Source organism: Trachymyrmex septentrionalis, unplaced genomic scaffold (assembly GCF_001594115.1).
Source record: "Trachymyrmex septentrionalis isolate Tsep2-gDNA-1 unplaced genomic scaffold, Tsep1.0 scaffold196, whole genome shotgun sequence".
Classification (NCBI taxonomy): domain Eukaryota; kingdom Metazoa; phylum Arthropoda; class Insecta; order Hymenoptera; family Formicidae; genus Trachymyrmex; species Trachymyrmex septentrionalis.
The window spans coordinates 691,481-703,673 of NW_017305135.1; the positions used below are offsets into that span (position 1 = coordinate 691,481).

A 12,193-nucleotide genomic window follows, 5' to 3' on the forward strand; every position below is an offset into this window, starting at 1 on the left:
TAATTCTTTTTACCCGATGCACTTGTTCGGTCAAGTATGTACATACGCATCCAAATTTTGCTACGTGCAGCGCATAAAAAGTCAGCTTAAAGTGAATCCTAGGAAGTTTCACGTGAGGCGCGCGTGCAGCATACTTGCGCGCGCATATTCGTTCTCCGTGATTCTAGTCATCTAGTGTGCTAGTCGCGTCGCGCACTCTTCCGTTCGCGTTAGGGATTCCATTCGTTTACCTGTGTGTGACATTTTTTTTCCACGGACCGTTCGCGCTGTTCCAACATGTTTACCTGGTTGTACCGCCCTCATCATGATAAGCAGCAATCCGTCATCAATTCCATAATGATATTCACGTCGCCTTATCGACAGCATTAATTCTCAGGTACGTGGACCGCAGACAGTGCCGAATTCCGCGACACCCCGCCAACGCGAATGGTAAACGGCGGCGCGCCCTGACGAGAATCTGTTTACGTAGTAATGGCGAATGTGCGTACTCCTCGTCACCGTCGTGACGCCTTCCTCCACCTTTCGTATTTTTTCCATTTAGAAGAAAACGACGAGTCTGGTTAGAGCAGGGTATAGTGGGGTAAAGAGCGGGGAAATTACTAGAATTTCAATTTTTCTTTTTTTTTTATCGCGAATTGGATATATAATTGTTAAATAACTTATTTTTAATTTTAGAGTTTAAGAGAAAAAAATGTTCATTTTGGTAAAATCTAATCAATTTCGTTATCACTATTCTGACAAAATACTTTGTGGTAGTTTTACAGTAGTTGTGTAAAAAGGATCTTATTATCAAAGTACTGTTGAATTCTTTTAGTTTTGTTTTATAGATTGTTCTTCTGATTCTAATTTATACAAGGGTCAAAGTATTACTAAGTTTTTTACAATTAAAAGCCTAATGCCTTTGTTTTTTATAGCCAGAAACAGAATTTTTATAATAATACATAATTTTTAGCTTTGCAAAACAAAAATAGAGAGAGAAAGAGAGAGAGAGAGTGTCATGGATGATGAAGTGCGACTTGAAGGTGAAGAGGAGATGGAGCTGGATGAGGCTTCAGATGGTGAAGACGAAGATGAAGAAACAACAGGCATTCCTATATCTCCTGCTAACTCAGATCAATTGCTTGGACAGACAACACCAACCACTGGTAGCAGTAATTATATTTTAAACATTCTCTTTGTTATTTTTAGAAAAATAATATGCATGTTGCAATCGCTATTATAATATTTATAAAAGTAATATAAACATAATTATTTAATTTACTAAAATATCAGAAGTAGAGTATTAAATTAAGTAAAGAATAAAATAATACATAAATTACAAAAAAAGTTTTAATTTTCTACAAAGGAGTATATGTATAATACTTAATGTTATATTTAATTAATTTATTATTATTTATATTAATTTATCTTTTAAAATTTATTCTAAAAAAAAAAATTTAGTTACAGCAGATGAGGTTTTTCATGATCCACTGCGGTACTCAAAGTTTTCATTACCTGGTGGTAAACCTTTGAATATTCGCCGTGGACCTGGCAGACCGCGGAAAGAACGACCTTTTGGTCTAACTCGTGGAGGAGGCACAAAAAGATCTTTTGGAAGGGGTAGCGCCAGAGGCAAAGGGTTTGTTCAGTCATTATAATTATTATTTGAATATGCACACAATGCGTGCTTATTTACATATGAATATATATGATATATGTATATATCATGATTGTTGTGTATTCATATATATATGTATCCATATATATGTGTGTGTATATATAAAATTACGTTTTTTAATAAAATATTTAGTAATTATTTGATGTCATTTTTAAATATTTTATTATTTATTTCTATAGATTTGGATATACAAGAGGTGTACCGCGTCGCACCAAAAGTAAAGATGATGATACACACTCGGAATCACCAAGTCCTTTGCGTATCACTGGGATGGATGATACTGGTCCTGATGGTAGTAGTGAATTAGTGGGAAACTCAATCGAGAAATCGATGCCGGCGCCCGAAGAACCCCCTTACTTTCCTGAACAATGGCAAGATAATTTTTATTTTGTATTTAAAATGAGTTTTAGTAATTAAATGTAAAATATTGTAAAATGATTTACATACACAATAGAATTTTAAAAATATTTTTTATATTTCATGAAATAATTATTTCGATAAATTAAATAAAAAAGAAATGAAATATTAAAGCAAAAAGCAAATTTAAGTATTTTGAACGATATTAAAAACTATAATTATAAAAATTTCTAGGCCGGGCAAAGTATGTGCGTTATGCAATTTAGGTGAGAGGAGTCAGTTGGGACAAGGTGAACTTTTGCGTTTGACATGTCCACCGGGTTTCACTCCTGAGAAGCCGACAAACCGCGATGAAACAAGTAGCGACCATCTTGTCAATGTCGCTGTCGCAGGAGATAAAAGTCCGCGTGCTACTGGACCTGGAATTGCTGTTACCTGTCGTAGACAAAAAAGTCTAGCCAAATGCAGGTAAAAATATATTACAATCTTTCTTAACTAGCAAATTCATAAAGCTTATTACCTTATATAGAAATAACAATTAAAATATATTAGGTGTTGGAATTAATTCGTAGCGTTTTTTTAATGAAAGAACGTTATTTATTTCGTTTTTCATTAATTAAAGTACTTCCCATCACTTTCTACTACTTTTGACCATCTTTCGGGCAGTGAATGAATACCGCGTCGGAAGAACTGTTCGTCTTTAGATGAAATCCACGAATCGAACCATTTTTTCATCAACTGATGTTGATGGTTCGCCGGGATGGTTAACCCATGACTTTCTGCGCTTTGGATTGTCATAATGGATGCACTTTTCATCTCCAGTCACAATTCGAGCGCTTTTTTTCATGTTAAAGTAATGAAGTAGAACTCCCCGCAAAAACACTTTATTTGGCACAAATTTTGACATATTCAATGAATTATACAGTGTTGTTATTTATGATTTCAAGAAAGGTTATGTACGGCAAATGACGTCCTATGATAGCTGTTTACAATGCATACAGAACTATAGGTAACAACGAAATAGTGTACTGCTTGTGCCATCTCTTGTAAAACGCTACGAATTAATTCCAACACCTAATATTAAAATTTATGTCTGTATATTAAAATCATTTTTTACAGGAATACTAGTCTAACTAATTTCACGGAACCGGTGGAAGAATTGACAATCGTAGGTTATTTGGAGGAACCGGAAGTCGGGACTCTGTTTGATTCCTCAACCGGTTATTACTATGTTCATCAATCATGTATTATCTGGTCTAGCAACAGTCAAGTTTTACTATCAGAATTGGCATGTCGTGCTGTTTTACAAGCTTCTTCCAGACGGTGCGCCTATTGCTCGCATTATGGTGCTGGAATTTCTTGCAAAGTGAGCTATAGTTTAGCTATACATTATAGTAGTCAGTGATATAAAGATTTTATATATTATATTATATTATATATATATATATGAATTCTAATAAAAGTAAAACAAATAATTGATTATTTTATATTCAGAATTAAATAATTGTAAAAATAAAAATTGAAAAATATTTTATATGTATTCACAGTTTAATTATAACTGCTTAATTAAACTAATTGCGATATTTGACAGGTAACCTCGTGCAATCGTTATTTTCATTTTCCGTGTGCTGCGGCCAGCAGCTGTTTTCAAGACAGTAAAAACTTGGCCCTTTTCTGCAGTCAGCATCTTGGCCAAGTTCCACTTTTATGTAAGTTTCTGATGTTTAAATTTTTTTATTGTATTTTTAAATTTTCTAATATTTTTTTAATACCTGAAAATGAAGTAAAAGTAAGAAAAACTTTAAAATCTAAATTCTATATATTTTTTACATAAGATTTACGTAAATATAGGAAAATTATTTTACTAATATAATAGTGAATTTATGCGAATTTTATTAATATAAATGCGAATTTGTGAACATTTTTTACAATTTTAAACTTTTTTGAACTTTCACTCCTATGAGAATTCGCCCTTCATCGTTTCTCAAAGGAAAAATTCAGGACGGAAGTTGTACTTATGTACAAATAGGATTGTCTAAACTTTGTTTTAACTGCGTTTTATATATATTGCCATAATTTACTCGATAGTGCGTGCGCGCATACACACGTACATATATGCATCATTGTTACCTGATATATTATATATTCTCCAAATCAAATAATTTTTATCTAAATATTTTTAGCTACGGTGCTTACTTGTAAGAGATAAAATTTTGTAAATATTTTAGCTGTTTGATTTTAAAGAAATTAATCAAATGCAAAATAATTTTACACTTATAGTATGTGGAGAAGTTACTTGCGTTCAATGTTATGGAATGGGCGATGTCTCGAATCTAATGATGTGCTCCGTGTGCGGCCAACACTATCACGGCAGTTGTGTGGGCTTGGCATTATTACCTGGGGTGCGTGCTGGATGGCAGTGCGTGTCTTGCCGTGTATGTCAAGTCTGTCGGCAACCCGAGGATGTCTCAAAGGTTATAAAAATTCAAATAAATACAGAACGAATAGAGAAATGAAAAATAAAACTTAATCATAAAATACAGATTTTGATTTTGTTGTGATACTATTTGAGTAATCAGCAATTTTTTGTTAAGTTGAAAAATTGTTTTCCTTTTTTTCTGAAAAACTTAATTTTTTTAGTTGTATCACTTATGAAGAAACGATACACACACGCACGCACACACACATATCTTCTCTTTTTAATGGTTTTTATAAAACAAGATTTTTGTTATAGGTAATGCTATGTGAACGATGTGACAAGGCTTATCATCCCGGTTGTTTGCGACCGATTGTCACTTCTATTCCAAAATACGGCTGGAAGTGCAAATGTTGTCGCGTGTGCACCGATTGTGGTTCACGTACTCCTGGAGCTGGACTATCTTCCAGATGGCATTCTCATTATACCGTCTGTGATTCATGCTATCAGCAGCGTAATAAGGGCTTCTCTTGTCCACTCTGTAGAAAGGCATATAGGTAATCAAGATATCTCACTTTTGCAAAATTTTTGTATTATATAAATAAATAATTATAATATTTTATTGAAGTTAAGTATGATTAATTTTTGTAGAATTTTTATAACTATTTATTAATTATATATTATTTTATTGATTTTGACATCATTTCCAAAGCTTTGATACAAATATATGAAAATTTATATATATTTATATTTGTGTTATTGTATGTATTTTTATTATGTTTTTATTTATTTATTATTTGTTGCTTTTTTCTCTTTGCAGAGCTGCAGCATATCGTGAAATGGTCCAATGTCATGGTTGCAAGAAATTTGTGCATGGCACATGCGATCCCGAAGCCGATCCGCTTACTTATCAGCAGCGCAAAGAAGCGAAGCCGGATTACGAATATGTTTGTCTGCATTGTAAGAGCATCGCTATGGTAGCCAGACGGAAGGACAGTATTGATGAAGGCGATTTAAGTCTAAGTGCTTCGCAAGAAAGTCTCGATGGTGAATCTTCTGAGTTAGATTATCCAAGTGGTTGTTCTGAAGAAGCGCTTTATTCGGTCGGATTAGGGAAAGGAAAACCATTCTGTGCCACAAAGATTGCAAAGAAAAGATTGGGGATTAGCGGCGGAGTTATCGGTAGGCCCAAAGGTATTGGAAAACTGGGTTATCAAAAGAGGCAAAAGATGACAGAGTTTGGAAGAAAGAGAGGGCCCAAGGGAAAAATGAGAGGATTTTATGGAGTGCCAGAAGTAGGTTTGCAGGTATGTGGCGCTTTAAAATGATTTTTAATGTGTATTTTTATATTTACAAAGAATTTTATTTATTTTATATTTTATTGTTTATTTTGGTATTAATAAATAAATTTTTTAATTAAAAGAATTATTTTTGACGAAATTGAGGTAAATATTGAGATAGAGTGAGCCAGCGCCGATTTTGACATATGTTGTCAAGGTCCATGACCCTGATCTCCAACAGGTTTTAGTCATTGCTCGTTATTCGTTAAAAAGTTATTAACAATCAAAATTAGTAATTATTTTCCTGCTGTACATGAGTCAGATAACTTTAAACAGGGAGAGAGATATGAAGTGGACGAATTCAAGGAATACAACTTTCCATGCGAAGTGACTTTCATCCCGACTTTCCCTCTGCCAAGGGGCGCGCGACTTTCCTCGCGAAGTGACTTTTACTCCAACCCCTCCTCCTCCGTCCCCTGCCAAGAGGCGCGCGATTTTCCACGCCAAGCGATTTTCATCCCTCCTCTCCTACAAGAGGTGCGCGACTTTCCACGCGACAACATATGTGAAGATCAAGGTAATTGACGCTGGGCTCCCTCCATCTCAATATTTATCAAAATCGATTTGTTAATGTATGTTTTCTTTGGCTTTTATTTTTTTCTTTTGTAGTTTATTAACTGATACATATATATGTGTATATACATAGACTAGTAATATATCGGATCGTAAAATTACTGGATATCGGATATCCAGAAAGAATGTGACATTGGATATCCGATATTCAGTTAATCTATCGATCGAATATCCGGTAGGGTAATCCAATCAGGCACCGGATATTTTTGATTATCCGGTACAATTTTTCCATTCTATTAATAGCGAATTCGATTAAATGCATTCAATGAAGCCATTGAATAGAAGCACATTAAAGCCATTTTATACAAATTGACGTAAAAATGTGTATTTAATATAAATATAAAAATGGATTACACTATAAAATTCTTAATATATTTTATTGTGCTGTTAAGTAAAAGTTCTGTTTTATAATTCGAAATATTTGCACTTTATTATTACGCAGATTATTACGCAGAAATTAGTGTACAATGGTTTTAATATGCACTAGTGCGTCCAACCGAATTCGCTATAGAAAAAAAAAGAAAAAAGGAAAGCAAGAGAAAAATAACAATAATAATTTTTTTGTCTCCTCAACGAAAAGAAAAAGAGGAAAGATGAACTATGCAAGAAATTCAATTGAAAAGAATAGAATTCTGCATCAATAACACAAACTTTCAAAATAAAATTTTAGTCAGATATACAGGATATTTTCAAAAATAGTTGGCCAAACTTTAAGAGCATATTCCACTCATTGTAAGGATGAAAAAAAATCATGTAAACATGGGTTTGGAAACGCTTCCTTTCCAAGTTATAAACATTTTTTTATTTTATACTTATACTTACATTTTATTTTATACTTATATCTATATTTTATTTTATACTTGTATATTTATATTTTATTTTATATTTGTATTTTTTATTTTATACTTATATCTATATTTTCATCACAGAAATTGCTGGAAATGATTTCCTTCCGTATCGATGCATGCTTCGTATCGACGTCACATGGATTGTCGAAGACGTTCAAAAATTCTCAGAGTATTTTATCACACGCAGCGAAAATACGAAATTCGGAATACTTTGTTACTGATGTTAGAATAAGCTGCTATATTGATTAATATTATTTTTACTCTTAAATGCTTAAATAAAAACTGATGAACTAACTTCCAATTTCATACAGACCTATTTAATAACTCTTTGTTTACTTTAGAAGGTGAATAAAAGTACAATTCATGAAATGTCGAAGCAAGGCGTGTCATCCGACGTAAATACGTACAATTTAAATAAGAAATGTTTATAACTTGGAAAGGAAGCGTTTCCAAATCCATGTTTATATGATTTTTCATCTTTATAACAATGAATGGAATATGCTCTTAAAGTTTGGCTAACTATTTCTGAAATATCCTATATATATATTGATGGTTTAATGATATCCTGTTATCCGGCCGGATAGTAAGGCTGGGTGCCGAATATTTCCCGGATATTCGATATATTTCTATAAACAGGGTTATCCGGTAATGACCTATTGTAGACGGACTAAATTGAATCGAAAAGTATCATTTCGTAATTTTTGCAATAATTAATGAGATATTAATTTCAAATTAAGTTAATTTTATTTCTTATTATAAGAACATTATCTGATAGTTTTACTATAATATATCTTGTATAATATATAACTGGATCTATAACTTTCTCTGTAACTTAAATAAATTAATTCTTCTTTAACATCGCAGAGTCCGAATCCAGATTCATCCCAATCGAAGGAAGAAGAACAGCTTGGGGGTGAAAACAGATTGATCTTGTGCTCGGCCAAAGATAAATTTGTTCTTACACAGGATATTTGTGTGATGTGCGGCTCGATTGGTATGGATCAGGAAGGTTGTTTGATTGCATGTGTACAATGCGGTCAATGTTACCACCCATATTGCGCTGGCGTTAAGATCACTAAGGTCATCTTGCAAAAGGGCTGGCGGTGTCTCGATTGTACTGTTTGTGAAGGTATTGAAAAATTAAAATACATATATATTTTAATTTCTAAAATGTTTGATTTAGTGTTATTGGTTTTACAAGTCTTGAAAATAAGTGAAAAAAAAATAATTATACCGTTGAAAAATAAAAATTTGCTTTCTTTAATTAATTTTTTAACATAAGCTATTGTTGGAATGAAATTCATTATATTATTATTTAATATTTAAAAAATAGAATATAATATATTATGAATTAAAAAGCATTAAAAACGTTAGTTATAACTTAAGATGTTCAGTAGTGGTAAAAAAATTAATAGAATTATAAAATATCTTGCCAGATAATTTTATTGATTTCTATTATTTTTTAATTATTATGTAATCGAGAAATTTTTAATGAGTTGAAAGAATTTTATTAAACATTCTAGTATTAATAGAATATTTTGTTTTTAAGGCTGTGGTGAACGAAATGATGAAGCTCGCTTGATTCTTTGTGATGACTGCGATATCAGCTACCACATTTATTGTATGGATCCGCCTTTAGATTATGTGCCGCACGGTACATGGAAGTGTAAATGGTGTGCGCAATGTCAGACTTGTGGTTCTAACGATCCCGGTTTTAATTCATCCTGGCAAAAAAGTTACACTCAATGCGGACCCTGTGCTTCTCACACCGCTTGCCTAGCTTGCCAAGAAGCTTATCAGGAAGGTGATCTCATCATTCAATGCGTACAATGCGAAAGATGGCTTCACTGCGGTTGTGATTCAATTAAAAGCGAAGCTGATGCAGAACGTTGTGCTGAGGAGGGTTACGTTTGTCTTCTTTGTCGTCCTAGAGATGTTCCCCCTCCTCATCTTCTCTCTAAACCTTCCTCGAAATTCATTCGGTCATCTTCTCCACCTCAAAATCGAAATACAGAATTGTTTAAAACTTCCTCGCAACAATATGTATTGGAAGGAGTATATCTTTCTGAAGTAGGGATGAATCATATCAAATCTTTAACCGCAGAACATCAGCAAACAAGGAAAAAGAAAAGAAAACAACCTCAAATGGTGGATAAAGAAGCAGATATAATGGCGACTATTGAATCTGTCATTGCTGGAGGAAGTTTAGACAATTCTTTAGAGGAAAATAATAAATTGGAATTGATGGATGTCAAAGATGAACCAGAAACAGTGCTGAAAGAAGGTATGGTATGGAACCAACCTCCTCCAGAAGGCTTCAGCATTTGCACTTCAGAAAATGGACTTCCTGTTTTACGAAGAAAACGTCAAAGAAATCTGCAAAAATTAGGTATTGGAGGATTTAGTGTAAGATTGAGAACCAGAAAAGATAAAGAAGAAGAAGGAGATACTGAAAAACCTGGAGAATCTTCAATCGTAGGAATGGGAGACGATAAACCCCGAAGGAAACCTCAGAGAAGAAAACCAAAACCAAAACTGGCGGAATATTTTCCTATTTACATGCAAGAAGCGTTTTTTGGCAAGAATTTAATGGATACAACGAAAGAAAAAGATCCTGAAAGCAGCAGCGAATCTGAAGAAGAACATAAAGTCCCTGAAAATGCCAATACAATTCAGTTATCTCAAGATGAATTGAAGGTAATGGAACAAGTCAAAGCAAAACAAGAAAAAGACGATGAAAAGATTGCTCCTGAGCAAATCAAAAGAGAAGAAATCGTGGAAGATGATGGAAGTGATACTGAAGCACTTGGAGATATTTTACCTATTTCCGGGGATTTATTGGATAGCGATCTAGTAAATACAATAATGAACGAAAACGATGAGGACTTAGCTAAAGCGAGCGAAGCACTGGACGAGTTGGATGATGCTCAAGGTGGAAGTAAAGATGAACTGACGGATATCTTAAGTCCACATTTTAATTTGGAGTCGATGGTCAGAGACACTGGTAAGCTCTTTTCAAGTAAATATTAAATATTTTGTCGTAATGTTATATTAATATAACAGAATATATTACTTTATTAAAATTTTAATATTGTTTTAGTAGAACATTAAAATATAATTAACTAGATATAAAATTAAACACTTGTTTTTTTAAGGTTTACCTAATATGGATAGTAAAGACATCGAGGAAATATTTAAAGGCGTTCTGACTGATGAATCTCAAGAGTCTCAGGAATCATCGGTGTTCTCTGTCCAAGCTCAGACTTCACATCCCTCATCATCAACTACTCCTCTAGTGTCACCCTCTCCTCATCCTGGTAAATACATGCTAAAAATAATATACAAGGTATTTCACGTATAGACATTATTTCAGAAATGAATTCAGGACGTAAGTAACGAGAAATATCTGTAATTTGGAAATGAGCTATTACAAATATTTATAGAAACTTTTTTGTTATTTTTATGTCCTGAATTTATTTCTGAAGCTACATGTTATGAAATATCTTGTATGTATGTATAATTAAATGAAACAATAATAATTATATACTATAATAATATTATTAACAACGTTAAATTAAAATTTAAATAAAAATAAAAGTGACAAAATTACAATAATTATTAAAGAAAAAATGTAAGATAATTGAGTTGTTTATTAAGTAATATTGGATGTATTCAGAACGACAATCACTTACTGAGCACTTAGTGAGTTCTTTTATTTGATTGGCATGTTTCATTAGATCAATCCTAGATCAATCGGATGAAAGAGCTCTAAACTGTATTCAGTAAGCAGTTGTCATTATGAATGCATCCATTATTCATGTTATAAATTTATGACTAACCGTTCATTGCAATGTTAAATTTTCACCTTTTGTCTGCAACTTGAATTTCCGAATTTTAATGCAGATTTTTCTATTGTTCTGGATTGTAAAAGTCTGAAAAAATTTTTACACATTTGTGCATCTTTAATAATGGATTGTAATTTACTTATTTTTTCTATGTTTAAATTTATCTATCGGAAACCATAATTAAAAAATTAGCTGTGCTTTTAAAATACAATTTTGTCAATATAGAGCTAAAATATGTTTTAAGATAATATTTGAGTATGCAATTTGAATATCTTGATATATCAGTTTTGTTGTGTTTTTGTACTATTGAAATAAATTGAATTATATATTCATTTTATAAGAAAATAAGAAAACTAGTTTATAAAAATATTAGAAGTAGATTATTTTATTTCTTATAACTTTAATTCTTATACATTTTATATTTTATATATTATTGAAATCAATTGCTTTATAGGTATTCAAACAGCAATATTAGCAAGACCTCAAGTACCTGGTGCTCTACCTTCGGTTGGCCAATCAAACTTAAATTCTCCAATGAGTTTTCCACCACCTTCACCGTACCACTCTGAATATAGCAAGTAAGAATAAACATATTTTGAAAATATCAAAATTAAATTGATTTCTAAAATATGTATATGTGCACACATTGATATTAACTTTAATTTCTATATAATTTAATTATTTTTTAATTTTTTTAGTAGTCCACAGTTTAGTCCAGCATTTTCGGAGCCTCCTAGTCCATGGGTGAATCCCGAAGATGAAGGAAATGCTCCAATAGGCACTGCTACCATTTCATACAACCAAAAAAACCATCTAAAGCTGGAAGCTGATGAAGCATTGGGTGTTGGAGCGACAATATCTTCGGTTCTCTATGCTAATATTAATCATCCTGAGTGGAAAACTGATTTTCCAAGTAAGAATACGTTTTTGAATTAAGGATTTTAAATATTTTATCTTTGAGAATTGTTATTTTTCTAAAAATCCTTTAATATTTCTTTTATCTATTGATTCTGCCAAATGAAATTTCGATATTATATCTAATTTAAAATATTGTTATTTTAATGAATGTTTTTATTTTACAAAGTATGGGCCGAGAGATGTAAACAAATTCTGAAGAAATGGCGAGCACTTCCAACTGAAAAGAAAGCCCCATATTT

General features: G+C 32.2%; 1 protein-coding gene across 1 annotated transcript in view; it reads left to right on the forward strand.

The window, feature by feature from the left end:
- The first annotated feature begins 212 nt into the window (after window positions 1-212).
- Window positions 213-12,193, forward strand: part of LOC108747150 (histone-lysine N-methyltransferase 2C-like) — a 43,337-nt gene continuing 31,356 nt past the window's right edge. The window contains exons 1-16 of the mRNA XM_018484428.1: window positions 213-376; window positions 953-1,145; window positions 1,441-1,618; window positions 1,837-2,028; window positions 2,249-2,482; window positions 3,134-3,380; window positions 3,606-3,723; window positions 4,295-4,488; window positions 4,749-4,987; window positions 5,251-5,737; window positions 8,056-8,320; window positions 8,741-10,195; window positions 10,347-10,508; window positions 11,491-11,614; window positions 11,735-11,949; window positions 12,121-12,188. Coding sequence (XP_018339930.1) covers window positions 998-1,145; window positions 1,441-1,618; window positions 1,837-2,028; window positions 2,249-2,482; window positions 3,134-3,380; window positions 3,606-3,723; window positions 4,295-4,488; window positions 4,749-4,987; window positions 5,251-5,737; window positions 8,056-8,320; window positions 8,741-10,195; window positions 10,347-10,508; window positions 11,491-11,614; window positions 11,735-11,949; window positions 12,121-12,188 — 4,326 coding nt within the window. The 5' untranslated portion in view covers window positions 213-376; window positions 953-997. The remainder of the gene's footprint in view (window positions 377-952; window positions 1,146-1,440; window positions 1,619-1,836; window positions 2,029-2,248; window positions 2,483-3,133; window positions 3,381-3,605; window positions 3,724-4,294; window positions 4,489-4,748; window positions 4,988-5,250; window positions 5,738-8,055; window positions 8,321-8,740; window positions 10,196-10,346; window positions 10,509-11,490; window positions 11,615-11,734; window positions 11,950-12,120; window positions 12,189-12,193) is intronic.